Source organism: Pollicipes pollicipes, unplaced genomic scaffold, assembly GCF_011947565.3.
Source record: "Pollicipes pollicipes isolate AB1234 unplaced genomic scaffold, Ppol_2.1 Scaffold_6686;HRSCAF=7923_pilon_pilon_pilon, whole genome shotgun sequence".
NCBI classification, from domain to species: domain Eukaryota; kingdom Metazoa; phylum Arthropoda; class Thecostraca; order Pollicipedomorpha; family Pollicipedidae; genus Pollicipes; species Pollicipes pollicipes.
The window spans coordinates 33,507,612-33,529,092 of record NW_023596921.1 but is presented as its reverse complement, the minus strand read 5'-3'; the positions used below and the strand labels follow the sequence as shown (position 1 = coordinate 33,529,092).

At 48.3% G+C, this 21,481-nt stretch overlaps 1 protein-coding gene across 1 annotated transcript; it reads left to right on the top strand.

Moving 5' to 3' along the window:
- Positions 1-788: 788 nt before the first annotated feature.
- On the top strand, positions 789-20,607 carry LOC119108211 (serine/threonine-protein phosphatase with EF-hands 2; the record flags this gene model as incomplete). The annotated part of the gene is given in 5 exon segments (XM_037231794.1): positions 789-974; positions 4,301-4,553; positions 7,603-7,775; positions 15,084-15,198; positions 19,917-20,607. Coding segments are annotated over 5 exon segments (927 nt in total), but the record flags the coding sequence as incomplete, so codon positions are not given.
- Positions 20,608-21,481: the final 874 nt, after the last annotated feature.

Below are 21,481 nucleotides of genomic sequence, written 5' to 3'. Positions count from 1 at the left end.
ACCTCATGTCTCTTCCGTTGATGATAGATGCGCTTTAGATCCCCTGATGCGCTAGAGATCCCCCAGGTCTCTAAAAAGGGACACCTCGGCCAGCACACCCTCCTTCTTCTCTGACACCGGTTTGGATGCATATGCCTCATGGTAGGCGCCCCATCAAGCTCAGCCCGCGGACGATTTTGTGAACAATGAGACAGCCAGCTCTCATTAGGGACGGCATGCAACGCTCTCAACGAACAGCCAGACTTTCGTGGTGAGGCGTCGGACGCTCCTAGAGGTACTGACCAGCATGAATGTCGGCCATGGACTTAAGTACGCTGTGGATTGTCGTCTTCGCAGTGGTCCAATCCTATGTTGAATGCGCACTGCAGTGTGGTTCAGGCTGTGGCATTGACAAGTTGGCTCTCTCCGTCTCTGAAACCTGCACCTGGCATCAAACACCACCTTTTTATGCTTATTTTACCGGGTGTATCGCAGAGTTACCACAAAGCAAGTATCATGCACAGCCAACGCCTCCTTCAGCACATGCTGTGTGTGCCATGAAGTGGCCTCCGGCAAGCTGCATTACACCACCTCTCTTCCGCAAAGCGCTCCAAGCATTGCGGAGCGATCCCCAGACTGCGACAGATTTCATGACGCCACCCCCGTTTCGCGAAATGTCCGACGTGTCGTGGTGCGCCCGTTGGATGCTCACGGTCTTCACGCACCACCACTGCCCCGCAGATGCTGGATGTGTTTTGGTGCGAACGTTGGACGCTCACGATCTTCACCGCACCACCCCTGCCCCGCAGATGCTGGACGTGTTGTGGAGCGACCCGCAGACGTCGACCGGCTGTTGCCCCAATACGTTCCGCGGCGGCGGCTGCTATTTCGGCCCGGACGTGACGGACAAGGTGCTGCGCCTCAACCAGCTGCAGCTGCTCATCCGCTCTCACGAGTGCAAGGCTGACGGTTACGAGTTCACCCACGACGGCAAGGTACGGCCGCCGCGTCTGGAGGCGGGGCCGAGGCGCCGTAGTGGAGCAGTGTTTGGCCGGGGACGTGCCATGTTCGGGGGTTTGGCGAAGCGAGCTGCTTCTGAATCGGTATTGGTCACGGTGGGCATGGAAATATTTAAGCGTAAATCCCATGATAGATTTGGAAATGATTCGGACGTAACCTCGAAAGTGTCAAGCAGACGTGGATCCTCCTGGGCTTGCTTTTCGACGTTACGCGCTTCACCGCGTGCGCGTGTTTGCGAAGGTCGTTTTGGGACTGATGGGTACCTACGAGCTAATCTGTGAAGTCTGGCGCGAGGAAAAAATATAGAATTCGGGCCCTTCAAGCGCATCGTTGTAAACAATTAGGACGATAATCGCGTGCAAAGCTGGTCCTTGCATGCCGGCGTTTGAAAAACAGAGTGGCTAAAGCCGGGAAGTGTGTGTTTACGACTATATGCATTTCACGGAAGCGTTTTGTTGTTGCTCGCCTGCAATGAGGTACCTCTCAGGAGCCATGGGCAACCGGGGTTGGAAGACGGGTTCCACGCGCGAGCCAAACGCGCTAACCACTCGACTATTACGCTCCCAGCACCACGTGTATGGTGATCACCCGTGACCGCAGCACCAGAGGTGCGCCTGCGTCCGCGGTCTGCACCAGACGTCTCGCAGCCAGACGCTCCAACATCAGCTGCGTGTCACAAACAAATAGGCAGAGCTCAGCGCCGCTTTGATCAATGGGGATAAGTGACTCTCAGAGGCTGCATGCGTTTGAACCCACGACTTCAAACCGAGATCAAAATCGCTCAACCCTTTTCAATCAATTGCAAATGAACTCAACCCCTTCCTCATTTGTAAACGGATCTAGGCGACCTTAGGATTAAAGCCTGCAGCACGTAGCCTGAGGACTGGTGGCAAACGGGACTAATGACTGTGGCGGGGTGGGCTCATGTCTGATTTGCGAGCGATCGACCGGGCGTGACCCGCCCATCAGGAACGTCATCGATCGCCGGTCACGACGAGCTCCATTGTCACGCATGCCACCACATTTGGAAACTGGGCGCTGTGTGGCCGACGTAGAACTCGAGATAAAGCTTCCGGTTGTGCACAGCACTAGTGGCGAAGAGCGCAGCCGGCTTTTTCACCCGCCTAGAGAGGGTTAATACCGCCCGGAGAGGGTTAAAATAACTCTCTCCGTATCTCAGGAATAACCTGCGAGCTGCGCTAGGTAGGTGCATCAAAATGTGCTCGCCTGACAGGCAATCGATTTGATATATTACGACATCAATGGTGCGACTCAGGATCCAGGGCTACCCGTCCACATCGTTGCCAGGTCTGGTATTATCCTAGGATGTAGGTCAGCTAAACCCATGGACTGAAGACACCCTAAAAGTCTTTAAGGGCGCTCATTTTGTGTCACGGGTTTGTTCTGAGTTAGAATAAAGTGCTTTCGGTAATTAAATATAATTCAAATTGCATAAAGACGATTATTCTACGAGTAGAACGATTGTTCGGGCTGTCGTTCTCGTCTGGGTGTTAGTATGCACACACCGCTTCGGTCAGTTAACTCTCCGAACGTCGTCATGTGTCATGGAGTCCTGAAAGGGACTGGATTATTTTTGTCTTTCATGTATTAACCATATATGTCACAGCCCAAATTATGTGCTTAGAAATGCTGGTATCTTAATCTCAGCAATTCTAAGATAAAAACCATGAGTACTGCTGTTTTTTTTTTATTATTTGTTGTTGAGATTCGAATTCAAGCAATTCCACGGAGATAGTTTGGGCTGTGACGCAAACACGGCTGAAGGCCAAACATTGTGCACTCCTCGGGACTCTATAAGACCTGACGACGACCGGAGAGTTAACTGGCCGACACGTTGTGTAGTTACTAACACAACGCCTCTGCCTGTAATAATTAACAGTTTCAATCCCTCTTTTAGATTGTTTCTGCCTGTTTGGTTTAGCCATTGGTCTCACGATCGTCAGTCGAGGTCAGCCTCACTATGCCAGGTCACACTAGGCTACCATCGCAGGTCGCACGAGGTCAGCTTATGAGGCGTCGAACGAAAATGATTTGCTGCGTCCATTAATGATAAATGAGCCACCATTCACGAACACACTTACAAATCAATGACCTCCACATGTAACGTGAGCCAAAAGAGCAAAAACTATTGTCCAGTTAGGTGACTTGAACTTGACGTGAGAGGATCTTGACTGTTCATTTTGAGCAGTGACCCTTATAACATTATGTAACCCTTTTGGAGCGCAAGAGGACGCTTGCTCGTTTGGTAGAGGTTGTAAAGCTGCCGAACAAATATTACGCTTTCTAGGGACCCTGGAGATATTTGCAGACCACAACTTCTAGACAATTTCGCGCGACTAGTGATGTTATCGCTCATGTTCATGATGCCAGCTCAAAAATGTCTCAGTAAGAGTGACAAGGGCTTTCGAGTGACGTTCAAATATTTCTTTATTCCATGATTAGATCCTGGGATACGAATGAGGACTGCTTTCAGCTTGCCAGGCGGCAGCGGACAGCGAAATATCCAGGTGGCTGGATCAGTGCACGGACCTTTTAAATGGACAATGCCAATAGCGAGCACCGCGGCTGGTTATTTAGTCCATGGGCTTCTGGCGCACACTGTTAGGTCAAATGTATGCTATCTTTGCCTGTGTGGTGTGGCAAACTTCCCCGTTTCAAACCACGATATGTAGACCACGACCACGGCCACGACCACTTCAAGCACAGCAACAAAAAAGGTGCAATTACTCGCTGACCGTGGATCCAGAAGTAAACCCCGATGTGGTCTGACACGTCATCGATTGATCTAAACATCTCAAATTGGATGTGTCGGATCGCACCGCAGCGGCTGTTACAAACACAGTTCGGATTCGTGGCTCCCGCTCGTTTAGATACAGGCCAACAAGCAGTAGCGACATTGATTTCCCCTCGGCTGGCACGTGAGGAGAATCTTTCCCACCCGGAGAGGCTAACATATTCTACTGCACGAGCTGCAGCTGGTATATGGGCATTTAAAGACGCCGGATCCAGTCCCATTCGGACTCCTCAGAGCGGAACCAGGCGCCGATGCGTTCACTTTATGGGACGGCCTGCGGTCAGCGTCTTTCGTTTCCCAACGTCTGAGCAGCATCCTATCATTGCTTCCACGCCGTCGAACCAGCTCCTGACTTTGCCTCTGGCAGAGTGAATTCGCCCGCTCACCTCTGTCCTGCGCCATGTTGCTGTTTTTCGTGTGTGTTCCAGTGTTTTAACGTGACCTAGTCTCTGCCCGGTAGCTGACGCTGCCCGCGTGTTCCCGCAGTGTCTGACTATCTTCTCGGCGTCCAACTACTACGGCCCCGGCTCGAACCGCGGCGCTTACGTGGTGCTGCAGGGTGCTGAACTACGGCCACACTTCGTCCAGTTCACTGCCCAAACCAAGGCCAAATATATCTCGATGAGGCAGCGGGTAGGCGCGTTGGAGGCCTCCGCCTTGAACGAGCTCCGCAAGAAGATTCTGGCCTCAAAGCAGACGTTGATGCATGAGTTTAAGAAGCACGACCCGGCCAGGAAAGGTGGGCAGGTGGTCAGGCGCGCGGTGGCACACCTAAGGACGTCCGAGCGGTGAGAGCGGCGGTCATATGCCAATGAGGAGAAGGTATAATCTGAGATGCTATTGGCGGCTTGCGCTCGTGAGCAATGTCAACAGCTTAGTATTGATCTACCCACGGTTTGTAACGTTCAAGTTGTTTACCTGGCGTACAGCTGCACTTGACGGCAACAGCGGTGCGCTAGGGCTTTAAGCACTCATGCCGGCAAGGGTCAAGTATTGCCTGCGGGCGACGTATGAACAATCGGATAACCCCTCTTCTAAGCAGTCTCTCAATAGCATCAGAAGCATGACAACAGGAAAAGTTTGGCAGAGTTTAAATAGGGATTTCTTTTTGATTGGTTCTGACCAATTACCCATCAGTTTCAACCCTTTCAGTAAAAAGAAGGCTTCTGCCTCACATTCCATTGAAAAGCGGCTGACGAAGTTACAGAGAGCTCGAGGCGGGGGCTTATTTAAAGAAAATGTTCTGAGTTTTAAGACATTGAAGCAAATGTGAGGTATGATGGAAAAGCTCTCTCGTAACTATTGGTGTGCTTTTAGGTGCAAGAGACTGCTCCAGCAAACACAATTTCACTTTTAGTAAATGTGGTCCTCAATGTGTCATCGTTTTATTGCATCATGGAATGTTTTTGTCACCTCTGCTCGTGCAGAACTGTCACCGAAGCAGAAAGTTGACTTAGAGGTAGTACTTCAACCTCGCAGAGAGGTGGCTTGTTAACTGATGCGTATGTACCAAAACGAACACACGTCACAAAACGTGGTGCATGTATGAGCCTTGCATTTAATGGGTTAAAGTGGGTGAGTGCCAACAGCTGTGCGTTGATGCTACGGCTCGTGCTGTCGTATTCCAAAAATGAATGATTAAATGATCGTCTTTTTTACTTTGAACAGAGCATGGCTAATAAGAAGGTGAAATTCCTGTGACATGTATATGACGTCATACATTTTTGGGTGACACAAAAGTACGCGGCACGAAACAGTCTGCGTAAGTTTGCGTGCGCCCCATTGAAAACAAAAATGAGAAAATTTGAAGTCTTAAAATGGCTCACCTTAAACTGCAGGGAATTATCTTGAACACAGCTACCTCAGTCTCAAGCCACACAGAAATGACTATGTTGGTCTCAAACCACACAGAAATGGCTATGTCAGTCTCAAACCACACAGGAATGGCTATGTCAGTCTCAAGCCACACAGAAATGGCTATGTCAGTTTCAAACCACACCGAAATGGCTATGTCAGTCTCAAACCACACAGAAATGGCTACCTCAGTCTCAAACCACACAGAATTGGCTAGGTCAGTCTCAAACCACACAGAAATGGCTATTACAGTCTCAAAACAAGTAGAAATTTTCATATCAGTCTCAAACCACATATAAATGTGGAGCCGTCCCTCAAAACAGGAGACATGATTGGTGCACCCCTACGAAACAGTTTAGGAAAACGCAGCTTGCATACGAGAGCATGTATTCTGTGCCTAACATCTTTCGGTGTTATAACATTGGACTGCGCCCACTTCATGAGCGGATCCTCTATACGCCATAAGCGGATCCTCTATACGCCATGAGCCGATCCTTTATACGCCATAAGCGGATCCTCTATACGCCATAAGCGGATCCTCTGCACGTCATAAGCAGATCCTCTACACGATCTTTAGCATGTCATGTGACGGTGCTGACTTATCATGGCGCTTGGCGGAAGTGCGGAAGGATAGAGTGCTTATAACAGATCCAAAGGGGAATTTAAAAAAGAATTTAGGGACCTGAACTTCCAACCCAGTGGCTAACGACACTTCAGCAAGTTGGAGTTTTCCATCTTGCTTTTTCACATGCGATCAGTAAATATCAGATCACAACATTAGCGTCTCTGCCTCTGTCTCTATCTCTGTTACTGTCTTTGGCCTTGGCTCTTTCCCGAACATAACAGGCTAACATAAGACTAACATAACAGGCTAACTAACTAACTAACATAACAGGCTAGCATAACATAACATAACAGGCTAACATAACATAAGACTTACATCCTGGTTTTGCCCCGATTATAACATCACATGTATTCCGGATATTGCATGCATTTCGGGCTTCCTTTTCGGCGGATGACTGCAATTTAAGTTACAGCGGATGGGACCACCAAAATGTGTATTTATTTGTAGTGTATTTTCGATGAGCTTTCTTCCATACTCCACGAATGCATTTTGACTTCGGCGAATGCAGAAGAAAAAAAGTTGCCAGTTGTGTGCTTTTTGTTCAAACATCCTCGGCATGACGCCACGGCTTGAAGTAATGTCATGCATCACAGTATCATTAAGCTGGATTTACCGTCCATATGGTCACGTCCAGGCCCAAAATGCATTGACTGATTGCATTGACTGATTGCATTGACTGATTGCATTGACTGATTGCATTGACTGATTGCAGCGCACAGAGGGAACGCCTCGTGAAGCGAATTATAGCGTATGGACCCGGAGGAGATTCTGCAACTTCCAACACATTTGACTCAAATTATTTTTAGTCGAGCTGATTGTATTAAACAATCTTCTAATGCTTTAGATATGGTGAGGTTTTTTCAGGAATTTTTTCTGAATTTATGTGGCACCTATCCTTTCTCATTCCCTAACTGATCGTACGTGATTGGTTCATCCATGTCCGATTGCGTGCGTGATCTTAATGAGGACATTGGAAAGTAGTAACCGGCGATGAAATACGATCAAAACAGTACCTAATTAAATGCATTCATAGCCAGCTCTTCTTCAAAATTTTGTTTTGGGGGCTCCTGGCATTGTTCTTCACTCACATCGAAGTAACTTTTTAGGAGCTGGTAATTTCGTTTCACTCACTTGCAACGACGATAGCTAAAGTACAAGTTCCTTGCAACAAATTTCATACAAAGCTTTGTTGTCATACGGGAACATCCCGAGCTTGACATCTTGGCATCTTGACATCATCTCAAAAGAAGCGTGAGGCCCGAGAGCGTCCCACGTCGGGTCGTGACGGCTGCGCCCCGGGGCGTTGCAGGTTTGATCCCGGCAGCCGACTGGGTGGCCGTGATGGAGCGACACTGCTCATCTACCATCCCCTGGCGCACGCTGCGCGAGAAGATCGTGGCGGCGAAGAGCAACGGTCAGATCCCCTACGTGGAGACATTCTCCGAGGCCCCGCGGCCGACCGGCCCACGAGCGAGCACGCAGGTACGGCGGGCGCCGGGCGGAGGTGGACACACATACGGACACACACACAACAGGTAAGGCGGGCGCCGAGCGGAGGTGGATACACACATCAAAGTACAGCAACAACCGAGCAGAGGTGGACACACACACAGCCAGGTATAGCAGGAACCGAACAGAGGTGGACACACACACTCAGGTGCAGCAGGAACCGAGCAGAGGTGGACACACACACTCAGGTACGGCGGGCGCCGAGCGGAGGTGGATACACACATTAAGGTACCGCAACAACCGAGCAGAGGTGGACACACACACAACCAGGTGTAGCAGGAACCGGGCAGAGGGGGACACACACACAATCAAGTACGACAGGCGGCGGGCGGAGGTGGACACACACACTCGGGTGCGGCGGGCGTCGAGAGGAGGTGGACACACACACTCAGGTGCGGCGGGCGTCGAGAGGAGGTGGACACACGCACTCAGGTACGGCGGGCGTCGAGAGGAGGTGGACACATACTCAGGTACGGCCAGGTACAGCAGGAACCGAGCAGAGGTGGACGCACAGGCCAGGTACAGCAGGAACCGAGCAGAGGTGGACGCATAGACCAGGTACAGCGGGAACCGAGCAGAGGTGTATACACTCAGGTAGAGCGGTCGCCCGGCAGAGCTGGGCACACTCAGGCACCGCGGGCGTGGAGTAGAGGTTGATGGGTGGCAAAGATCCACCTTTGTCTGAGACGAGACAACGATGGACCCAAATGCTGCGCGATTCTAAAAAAACAGGTATGGTTTTCGTTCGCAGGTGTCATTTCTACGCGCCATGCCATTTTTCAACGTCTTTACCACATGTGTTCGCCGCTCGCAGAAGTTGGGTTGGGCGCGGAGAGGCACTAACGGCGGCTGTATGGGCCGGCCTCTCCGTCGGAAGTGCACTTTGCGAACGGCGAGAAAGACGCGCTTTGTGGGCTCCATCGCGCTGCGCCCGCCTGGCCCGCCTCCAGATCTGCTGGTGCTCGCGACTTCGTCCGCTACGACAGCCAGAGCTGTGGGCCCGTCTTAGCGACAAAGGCTGAGATGGTGTGTATGCCACGCTGCAGGGGACAGCTGAAAAGGATGTAAAACTTGCCTTTCACGGAATGTGTGGTTTTTAGCATTTTTGTTTCACTGCCAATTGTGGGGATGTGTGCTACACGACGACTCCATCCCGGGTGCACCTATATGCAATATACATAAGGATGGTCTATTTTTGTTCGTTCCATTGCAGGTGGCTAAGGTTTTTTGCGTGATTGGTTTTATTTTAAGCGCTAACAGCGCTTTTAGATACCTTAAATAGTAATTAGTTGTCTCGCATGTCCTGGAAAATTGTAGATTTGGTGAAACTTGTAGTGACCATGTTTTTACCCCAGTGAGATATGTGATCATGTGTCATACTTTCTGAATCCCCACGGATGACAGCAATGGTTAAACGGTACTTCTCAAGGTAATGTGGCGCTTAGTCTAGAAGTTGCGCTACTTGGAAACTAACTGCATTCGACCTACACACATTTGCCTGATCTGGTGCCAGAGACAAGAATGTCTTCCCTGAAAACGATTAGCAGGTGGCAGGGTATTATCATTGAGGGAGAAGCGTTGGGAATTCATTTAGTAAGGTTTCCTCAAGCGCTGATGACACCGGACCTCCACACTCTCTGTCGTTTACACACTCCGTGCACTGCGAACGCAGGACTGATCCCACCACATTTGCCATCTGGATGGAAATGTGAAATGAAATAGTAAATGATAGTGTCTGTAGTGGGGCATGACTTCGTTATCTTCAGGATTCATCTCTTTTAGGCTGCGGGAAGAGTGGCGGCAGATCTGTGCTGAATTATCAGAAACGCTAGAGCTGAATACTGATTTGATGCGGTAAACATGTGTTGGATACTAAAAATGCCGCTCGTTATACTTAATCAAACTGTCCAGCAATGTAACATTCCAGAAATTTCCTCTTTTTGCTTGAAAATTAAGCTATTGCAATGAACTCCTGTTTGTTGCATATGCGGATACGAGAAGCCATGACAGTAAGGGCTCGTGTTTCGAGAATGCAGTGAGGAAGGCTTGAATAGCGGTATAGAAGATGAGAAGATTGCTAAAGTGAGCCTCTTGACCGTCAATATGATGATTTGAATTGTGCTTCTGAAGCGGGTAGTGGTTTGGCTTTCATATATTCATTGCTTGCCTCCGGCTTTGGTTCTTATCTAGTTTTTGAGGTGCGTGATGCAACAGAAGATTGTTGCCATTTCACCAGATTGTTGCAATTTTTACCAGATTATTGACATTTTTAACCAGATTGTTTACATTTTGCACCAGATTGCTGTCACCCCGAGTTACCGTTGTCTCTTGGCAAGGAGTGCTTCGTCGTTTCCACTCATCGTTGTACGGTGTGGGCCATGCTAATTCTACTAAGATTGCATATGTTACTATTGTGTTCTTCTGAGGGCGTTCAGTTATCTAATCTCTTCAATAGTATCAGACCACTGGTGTCCTGCAACTTGTCCAGATTTTCCGGGAATTTCTCTGTGCTTTTACTCATGTCAATGAGCCTCTTCTTGCTCTTGCAGCGAGTACCGCTCTTCCCAGTCATTCCAAGTTTTTCTCCTTAGTATTACAGCCTTTCATTTTTCGCAATGCTATAACTTCTCCGTCTGCTCGAGCTATGTTCCCAACGAATAAACTTCCAATGCTGCTTCGAACGCGACCTTCAATCAGGGAGCTGCTGACAAGATTGTCGAAAACCTCCTGATTGTCATGGAAGGAGCCCCTGAGAGCTTCTCGTGTGCCTGGCGTCCTGCTGCCACCGATCGAGGAAGACGGCTTGCCGATTAAACATGCGGTCATCACTACCCTTAGACACTGGAGTTGCTGCACTCCTTGCGCAAATGCCGAATCGGCAGTGGTCAAGGTCTTTCCACTCCTCGTTGTTATCGGTGGATCCATTAAACGATGTAAACTTATGAGACAATGATCAGTTGTTTTACTTGCTCTACGACCCTCTACAGGCCCCAATCAGCTTAAACAAATTATTTTACTTGAGCTACACGAGCAGAAAACGGATGTCGCGGACGGACGGCATCGGCTCGTGTGCCTAAAGCTGTACGTGGCTTACAGACGCGTTCAGCTTCCTGAACATACTGGGGAGAAACATCTCGCACTACCACGCCCGTCCTATTATTGCTGCAAGGCCTTCCCTCCTTGCTTATCCCAGGACCGTTACTGCGAAGTCCCACTTCCCGTTATTTCCCGAGCACCACTTGGCCTCCTTAGCTGATAGCACCTCCGCCTTCGGGACGGCACGGGATAAACATTGGCCGCTCGCGGCGCGCACAGTCCTGGAAGGAGGAATGTACGAGGGCCACACATCTCAAATATAATCTAAAGGGAATGCTACATATTTGTATGTGATTTTGAACTGAAAAAGCCATCCTGACGACCATTCGGTGCAGTTCAAAGCGCTGCCCTTCTGTTCACGGCCCTGCCCTATAGCCATCTAGTTGTAGATTCTGAACTATACGTCCGCGAAAATGTGCAGTATATCCCTTGCAGACTATTTCAATGTGATTCAAGCATGCATGACGCCATTCAAATCCTCCCACCCCATTGGCCACGCAACATCCAAGGTCAAAAAGAATATAATCGTCGAGTCGTTCACATCCGACGTTCGTGAGCACGATTTCCAGACAATATGGACTCCAGCTGACCCCCAATCAATGTTATCCAGACGGTGTCAGCTTCAAACACAAATCACGTTTTGTCTACACAATACGAGAAGTTAGGCGTGGCTCCTAGTTTTTTACGGAAATGAGACTTGTAATCGAATAACGTAAGGCAAGTGTCATAACCGAGTATGTGAATACAAGCAAGCATTTTAAACTCACGGATAAGTATGCAAGAACGCCACGGAAGAGGTCAAAACACGAGCATATACCGATATCTGCTTTAACAAAGACCTCCAGCACCGCCACAGCGTCACGGTCACTTCTCGGGAGACTGAAGTACAAGCGAGTGGAACCAGCGTGGCAATTTCGCACCGTTAGCTTGGCCGCACCTCAGCACCATACAAACGTTTTATGACGCAATCAAACAATGATGCATTCAGGAGCATATTTACTAAATAGAGAAATTGCATGGCCTACAGCGGTTTTTTTATTAAAAGGTATAACAATAGTTAAACGTGGGCTTATTTCATCATATCTGGTCCTTACCTTAATGTCTCCAAATCTGGAGCATTCCTTTTCGCAAAATACTCAGCGGACCTTTTAAGGCAACCCATGTCACCTCATCGTTGTTTCTGCAGACAATATTATGATTTGCGGTGTGACGTCAGATACATGCTGTGCGTGGGTCGAACGCAGGTGAGCTTCTTGTTGAATGAACCCTCTGAATCCCGTGCTTTACTTGAGAAGCACCTGACACGATTTCGTATACCGCGGGCTTTAGAACATATGATTATATCCCAACTCGGTTAGAAGCTGCTAATTGTTTTCGCTAAAACTCAAATTATCAAGGTTACTGCGAGGCAGCCTAACATTTTACCATTTTGCTGAAATCGCTGCGTCGTTGTGGTGAAGGTGAACAGCTTTTTTTAGCTAAAATGTCTGAAAAAACACACACATATACTTGACAGCAGTATTGGACTATTGCGATGATGCATACGCACACAATATTTACGACGAATTAATGCGCACAAATCAAATTACCCTCATGATCTCTTGGCGCATTTTTTGCACACGCGTGTCGGACGCGCGTAAACTGCCCACATACTCGCCTTGCTTTATACCGCATATCTGCGTAAGCCATGCTTTCGCTGAACTACGCTTTTCGATCGCCATCGCCGCTGCACAAAGACTATGCTTGCCCTTCCATCTCCCCTTCATGAAAGTATTAAGACATGAAGACATCAGGCCAACAAAGAGCCACAAGGGCCCATCGATGTTGGCTTACCCCAGGTTCCCCACCCATCCTTGGCACTAATTTCACCACCTGACCGGCCTAAATGTAGCTATAAATGAGATCCTTGGACGGACAAATCTTGCCCAAATGATTTTTAAACGTTGCTAGAAGAGGCTTTCTACAACTTTGTCTGACAGTCAATTTCAATGATCCTCTACTCTTTGACTAAATGACATCTGCCTCTTTATAGTTCCACTCCTGCCTTTTTTCTCATTGCAATGGCTTCTCTAAATCTCGACCTAATTTTGCTCCTGGTAGATCTACTTGGTCCATCTCTTTAATAATATTGAATACCCTATCAGATCCCCTCCAAGTCTACGATATTTCAGTGAACACAAATCCAAGTTCTTAAGCCTATCCTTACATTCTAAGTCGCCAATCCCATTTATCATCCTAGTTGTTTTTCGCTGTGCTCTCCCCAATCTATCTCTATCTTTTTGGGAGCATTGGGTTTAATCCAGTACACAATACTCTAGTTGTGGCCGGGCATAAGCTAAGTACAACTTTTAACAGCATTCCTCCTCTTGTAATGGACATTCCTGTTAATAAGTTCCAGGATCCGAAATATCTTGTTCCCAGCAGTCCCACATTGCTTTAGTGCCTTTAAATCCCTGGAAATTATAAATCTTAAGTACCTTTCTCCTTCGATCTAGTCCAACTCTCGGCCTCCCATTCTATAGCTAATGCCCTAACTGCCAGAACTACCCAAATGCATCACTTTACACTTATCATAATGAAATGACATCTGCCATAAAGAAGCCCAGTTGACCAGTTTCTCTCAGTCAAATTTCACCTAGTCTGCGTTTTACGACACTCTTATCAATTTCTTATGGTCAGAAAGTTGAAGCACTCTGCGTTCTCACCCTCTCTTAATATTATTCACAGAAATAATAAGGAGTAAAATGAACAACACCGACGCCTGTCGAGCCCCACACTCTGCCAGCTCCTGCTGAGGTTTAGCATCATTGAGCACTACTTGTTTTCTGTCTTGCAGTCAACCCCCCACCCAGTCAAGAATCTTCTCTCAGTGTCATGCACTTTTCACTGATTTAAGAGCTGCTGTTGTGGCATCTTATAAAATGCCTTATTTAAATATAGATAAACAACATCTTAACTATTGCCTTTATGTACCTGACTATTAACATGATCCACGAGCTCGAGAAGATTTGTCAAAGAGCACCTACCAGCAAAAGGTCCATGCAGCTACAATTTATCAACTGATGCCTTTCTGTGTGCGGCCGAACGCTAGCATTAATGTATTTATCTTAGATCTTGCAATGATCTTCCAATCATGTCAGGCTCTGTTTTAGAGATAAGGAACCCAAACAAATTTGTTTGCTAGTTTGAGGGTGTTGCACACAACACATTTTTGTCTTATTTGTTGATGGTTGGCGATTTTTAACCAATTGCACTTTTCTTGCGCACCTAAATATTTAAAATGATTAAAGCAGACATTTAGACATTAGGAATAGCTTTCACTGCGTCTCTCACTAAATTTAATCATGCATCTTGCGATCGTGACATTTCTTTACTCCTTAAGTATGAGCAAAAAAAACCTGCAGCGGGATGCTAGAATAGTCCATTGTGCAGCCCCATTCATTTATATGTTGTATCATCGGCGAGTAAGTGTACGATGTAAAAAGCACAGCCCCTATGTGGTCTTTCCAAATGTTCTGTCTCGGCTGTCCATCAGTTTAGCAGCCAGATCTTCTAACATCAATCTAAGTCAGTTCTGATAGCGTCGTCCGATCAGTAGTATTGTCAACAGCTTGCTCCGATGGCAGAATTTCGTCGTTTGACTCATATACAATGCATGGATCGATAATTGTTTAATATCACTTGCTTGCAGAATTGCTAATAACTCATATTTACACCATGATAAATTAGCCTGTTGAAACTGAACATTGTTACTTCCTAGCATACCTCTCACTAGGACTCTGGTCCGATTAGGCCGTACGCCCAGCGACGTGCGAAGCGCGTCACTTGATAAAATGTGAGCGAAAGGGTAAGTTCGTCACGATAGCTACGGCAGACTAAATACGGTGTCAGCCACCCACTTGGCTCTGCCTGATCCTGTGATAGCATGATCCTGATCGCTGCGGTACATGGAATCCAGTGCGACAAAGGCGCACCTTTGGCGGCCAGTCTGTTCTGTTTGTCCGTCACAGCTTGTCAAGTCGATACTCGACGGCTGCTGAGCCGCTCGCTCCCGGGCCGGCCTCTCGCTCTCAGAGTGCTCCAAGCCCATTGCATCCGACCCGCGCGGTAGCTAGCGCGTATCCGACGCCCACGCCTGGTCAAGTGCGCGACGCTCCACTCCAGTGATGCGGTCTTTCTTTTCAGGAGAGCCCGAGCGTCGTGGAGGCGCTCTACCGCAACAGGGACCGGCTAGAGACCATCTTCGGATTCTGGACAAGGACCACTCTGGTAGAGAAGCGGGCCGCGGGGTCGCGCTCGCGTGGACCTGTCGATCCTTTACAGATCGGAACGGAATAGTCAGCTAGACGAGCAGTGGGCCAGCTGTATTGAAGAATGTTCCCATCTCTGAAGGCAGTTATTTGAAGCATGTGTTGTCATTTGGTGATTCGGCCTATAATCGTCCGTGACAAGCTGGCATGACGGCCGGGGCGACATCGAGTTTCTTAGCACATTTCGCCGGGAGGAGTCTGTCAGGTCAACTGGACAAAGGCTAAACAACCAGCACGCCTACATTGGATGGAAACTTAAGAGGCTATGTCAGACAGGTGGCCGGGCTGCACGCCCTCTGTCTAAATTGGTTATATATTTATTTTGTGGTTCAGAAGAGACCAACTTTTTCCAACACATACCGCTCGTTTTCGTCTTGTTTTTGTTAGTGGCTCAATGGTTGGGGATTTTTGCCAAATATTCGGAGGCCGACACAAACACTGGGGACTGAGGCCGTTGCAAAGAAAAGCAAGCTTTACACGAGGCTGGGTGTAAATCTGGTAAAGCTGAGCTCATTTCTCGCCGTCCACTAACTCACGAGTCGATTACATATCAACGGGGTGCGCTGCTGCTGCGTTCTGACGGCCGCCTCTAGAGGGAGACGCACTTGGCACAGCTCATGCGGCTCCATGCAAGGTCCCCCTGCGTGTCAGCACGCGCCGCCCTTCCCGATCACGTGTCTCGGCCAGATGGGCAGGTTGCCCATTTCCTGCGTGGAATGAGTTATAAAGTGCAGGTGGGGCCGAGCTCAGTTCCTGCTGGTCGGCCAGGGCAGATAGTTTGCAAGAGAGCGGTATTCTTTTCAAACGTGAACACGGGAATTGTCGCATTGAAAGTAGGCTGAAGCCAATCCAATGGGCCTGTTCAGCACGAGACTGGTGTATCCTGTTGATTGGAATGACAATGCGGCGGCGGTGCTCCGTCCAGATCGGTCGGAGGCCAGCAGTTGTGAAACGATGCAGCTCACTGGTGTGTTGCGGCGGCCCTGGCAACGCTCGGACGTCTGTTCCTTCCAGCCAGGCCAACGTCCGTCATATCGGAAACAGGCGGCCACTTGCTGCAGGCATCCACTGGAAAGGCCGTGTCGCCCCTCGGAAATGATCCTCTGGCGCCGCCGTTGGTGTAACGTCGGCTGCTGCCGTCACAGAATTATGTTCTGCAGCCACAAAGAGGGGGACGATGCGATGGTGTGAGAGGAAGTTGCGTACTATTTCCAGGGATGCAGTCCGAACAGACGACGGCGTTTTGAAGTGTATGAAGACAGGATACCAACATAGTTCAATTGGGGCAATACCGACATCGATTGGCGAGCCCATGCCTGACACAGTGCCCTGTTCGCACGGATGATACAAGATGCACGCCGGACAAAGTGCGCAGCAGGCCAGCGCCTGGCGCTTGCCGCGGCCCACCGACGGCTTTGGATTCCAAATCATCGATGCATGACATCGGAGGCACACATTTTGGAAAACGATACATCATTGGCATCCTGTCAGGCTTTGGAAAAGGGTGTTTTTCTAGTGTGATCTTTAAGCCAGAATGGTTGGGTTCCATTTGTTCTGCAATCCATTGAAAGTTAACTCAGAGAAAACAAGCACAGCTCACGTGCGTGTACAGTTATCACCATTTGCTCGGAACGATCAGCAGGTTAATGTTGATGCAAGCGATAACAATAGTGGATCCCGCCAATAACAAAGTAGCTTTAGTCGTGCTGCTGCAAAAGATATTATGTGATTCGTGTAATACCTCTCACCACTTCCTATAAGTGGTCACTAAGCAGTTCTCCGCCAGTGCTCAGACCTTTGCAGGTACACATTCGCTGGGGGCTGGGCACGTTGGATGCTGCATAACCGCAACAGTAGTAGGATCATAAAGGTCCTTAAGCCCATCCATGACCATGCCCTTGAAAACCTACCAGCGCTACGCTTCTGCTAACTCAAAAAAACCGTTTCGTAAAGCACTGGAGTGGGCAGCCTGGTTTCGTGGTAGAATCTCTATGCTATGTGGTGCCGCTATGGTAACAACCTCTACACGGGGCCGCTGTGGGAGCTGCTGGGAATAAACTAGATGCTGAAGTAAAGGTAAGACAAGCGAGGATGAACCTGGGCAATACGAACACTCAAAGCACGGCAACGAACCGTAGACTGCAAGGAAGCCAGCGGTGGTCTCCACCATGGAACTAGAATCGAATGAAAACCAAGGTAGAAAAAATAGGGAGACACAGGGACATACGAGAAAGAATGGAATTGTAGCCTAGTTGCTGAAGAAGCAAAACTAACCGACCAACTAACTTGAGGCACTTACGCAGAAGAAGACAACAAAGGGTTGCATGGTCTGACCATAAAAAGAGCAGGAAAAAGGGGACAGGCTCCATAGGAAATGCAGATGGCAGCGATGCATTGGCCGAAGTGAAGAGGAAGGAAAAAACGAATTCACGAGAATGTGTAGCAAGTTTGATCAGTGGAAGAAACACTGGCCGGATCAAAGCAGCGGCAATGAAAGGGCTTATTTTTTGCCAAATTGTATCTTTTATTACAGCAAAGAGTGATCAAACTGATGTTGGCTTTAAGAACGCGGTCACAAGAAACAAAGCAAAGGTAGTGGACGTAGTGATTCATATTGGGGCGACTATGTGCTGAACCATAGAACAGACCATGTTCTGAAGAGCATAACCAGCGCCGTCAATTACGCGCAGCCCTTGAAAAACATCAAGCAAATCTTCAGTTGTTCGCTTGAAGAGAGACAGGGCGCTGGCTTTGTTACTTACAAAACAGCAAAAACCGTAGGCAGTGGGCTCAGTCAGCTGTGTGCAGCCCATAGGATAGGACTCATAAATTTACGGCCAAGAACGATGTTTTGCGTTTTGGAGGCCTGACTTCAGGTATCGTATACACTTTGGAAGGCGCCAGAAGTACATTGCAGCAAATTATCAGCCAAGTGGCTGTTTTTTCTTAGATTTGATTTCAAGTTGATCTCTGGCTCCCATCATTTTCATAAGAACAAAGCACACGGCTCGAAGTATCCCAGAAATATACATTTTCTTGCGGCGACTTTGCACGATCACTAAGCAATCTGAGCTTAGCTTAGGTTGCACAAGTATAAGGTAGACATGGAAATTATCACAGAAACCCATGTAGGCAAGACCGTCGACGATAACCAAATCTTTCAAGTCAGACGTAAAACATTGCGAGGAGACAGAAATTTACTGGCGGTCAACAAAATTAAGAGTGGAGTAGTCGCCATACACATAACAAATAGCTTTCCATACACAGAGCCCAAAATTAAAGTTCCGGATAAGCTGGAAGTTTGCTGGGGCGTCATTCGACGTTTGCAGCCCGCAGCATCATAATAGCTGGGGTCTTCCTGCTGGTGCATCAATCTGTCGCCGACAATGGTTCTTGACCAGTTTCTAGAGTTACTTGATCATCTTCGATCCTCAAGACTAAGAGGAAGGACTGTCTTGATAGGGAACTTGAACAAAGCATTTGAGGTAGAATTGTTGGCTCGTCAACTGTATCTCTTGCAATGAGCTACGAAGCTCACGAGAGGTTCAGCCGCACTGGACAAGATGTTGACTGATTTTAATTATCCAAGTGCACTACTAAACCCATCACCCATTGGCGTGGCGGACCACAAAACTGTAGTATGATTGACTGCGACACAAGTCGAGAAATTTCAAGGTAATTGCTCTGTACAGCCCTTTGAAGGATTCATTCATCATAAGATTTGACAGATGGATTTGCTGCCAAGCCTGGCAGCAAATCTCTTTCTTATTTTGATTCTCCAAATGCACCACTAAACCTATCGCCCTTTGGCGTGACGGACCACAAAACTGTGGTATGGTTGCCTGCAACACAAACCAAAAAATGTCAAGGTTGTTGCTTTGTACGGCCTTTTGGAGGATTTATTTATCATAAGTTTTGGCGGATGGATTTTGTGCCAGGATTGGCAGCAAATCTCTCTCTCTCTCTCTCCCTCTCTCTCTCTCTCTCTCTCTCTCTCTCTCTCCTCTCTCTAGCTCTCTCTCTCTCTCTTTCTCTCTCTCTCTCTCTCTCTCTCTTCTACTCTTCTCTCTCTCTCTCTCTCTCTCTCGCTCTCTCTCTTTCTCTCTCTCTCTCTCTCTCTCTCTCTCTTCTCTCTCTCTCTCTCTCTCTCTCTCTCTCCCTCTCTCTCTCCTCTCTCTCTCTCTTCTCTCTCTCTCATCTCCTCTCTCCTCTCTCTCTCCTCTTCTCTCTCTCTCTCTCTCTCTCATCTCCCTCTTTCTACATCCCCGCTTCTCCCCCTCTCTCTCCTCTTTTTCTCTCTCTTTTGTCTCTCTTTCTCTCTTCTCTCATCATTTCATCTGCCGCAGCAGGGGTGCCCTTGAATGAATTGACGCATTTGACGTACGGAATAGTTCTAATGTCTTTCAGAACGGGTTCCGCCACTCGACGGCCTGTCTCCTTTGTCGTTCGACTGGGACTTTATCTTCTCAAACGATGATGTTCTCACTGGATAAATTGACATCATGTTGACCCTTGACCAGGTGTTACTGGTCCGGCATTACTCCGCTCATGAACGAGTTGATTCTGCTGGGCCGTGACTAGCTTCTATCTGATTTTTCCCACCGGGTAGTTAACCAGTTGATTCATGGCCAGCTTTGTCTGTTCCGGCAGGGCTCCTCTCACTGGATAGTTGACCCCGTTAATTCTGACCGGTTTCCGTCTCCGGCAGGGTTCCTCTCATTGGACGAGTTCGCCGACGCTGCTCCCTCCTACGGAAACTACCTGTGCGAGCCGATCCCATACGACGAGATGGTCAACATGGCCAGAAGCATGGACATCAATAAGGACGGCTTCATCGACTTCAACGAGTTCCTGGAGACCTTTCGGCTGGTTGACATGGAGGGGAGTTATGCCGTGGAGGACGCGTGACATTGAAAGCCGACAACATCTGCCCGATATCGGTTGGTGGACCCGTGCAATATGTGCCGTCACATCAAGAGGAACCAAACCGAGATCTCTTGAATGCGTTATGCCGAAAAGCGCGCCGTATATCTACATAAATATACCACGTGCCGGTCCAACGTGCTGGTTACACGTGAGATGTATCGGTCTTGTCGAAGGTGAGAAGCTTCCTGAATGTGAGGAGTGCTGCTGATTGCTTTTATTCAGCAAATAATGCCGTTCCTCTTGGCCTCGGTCTGAATGAACCGTATTTTCTTATCAGCTCCCACTACGCCCGAAGCAGAGTCGGGCAGGATTGAGTGATCTATCGCCATCAACATTGCTGTGACCTGGGTGGCAACTTCGTACTGCGAGTATGTATTGCTTTGTGATGACTTGCCAAAGCGCGCAGTTGTTTGCTATTGTCGGTAGCCCATTGGATGGATTGAGGGTGACAAAGAATGACCGGAACGTTAGGATTGAGGGTGGAGTTTTGTAGTACATCTAGCGTCTTGATATCCATGCGTTACGGTCCCCGTACCTGTTACCGTGCTGTACACTTGTAGGGCGTCGTACCTCTGACCAATGTGTGACATGCATACGACAGACTTCGCGTTCTAGGAACCGCGTTCAAGGTTCTGCCTCGACAGCCAACTGGTGCCAGGTTCAGAAAACCAGGCTGACACAGGGCCGGCCATGGCGGAATTGTTTGCCATTGCACCATGACAAATGAACCCATCCTCAAGAAAGCACCGCCGGATTTTAAGAAGTGTCGTCAGCGAAACTGGATGAAACGGGCTTAACCAGCATTCTGACAGCGAAAGCATGCCTGCAAAACATTCGGAATACGTCTTCTATCCATCTAAATAAGCGCGCTCGTTCAAGTTTTGCAGCATTTGACATCAGTGTTTGTTTTGATCATTTCTACTCTAGAGTAAAACCTGTTGGAAGAATCTTTTGTTATCACTGCGTCCTAGGTGTCGTCAGAGTGATGTCAATCCGGTACAAAGATCGGCCGAATTTTTGAGGCCCTTTTCTTGTGTTTCGTCGCATTGCTTTCGCACCCTGACCACAGGTAACTGTGACAAAAAACATGTATGTATTTTGCTAACTGTTCCTGACCTCTGGGAGCAAGAGGTAGAACTTCCAGCTATTAGTATGCATTAAATCATGAACATTCCGTGCATTTTTCAGAATGTGCGAATCTGACGCTGTATCGTGCAGAAAGCTACAGGAGGGAAATAGCCAATGTTAAAAGGGTTTACTTCGTCGACAGCACGGCCCTGAAGTCACGTGGATCAATGTGAAAAATCATAGCATGCTCTCTGTGAATATCTAATTGGCGTACGGGTG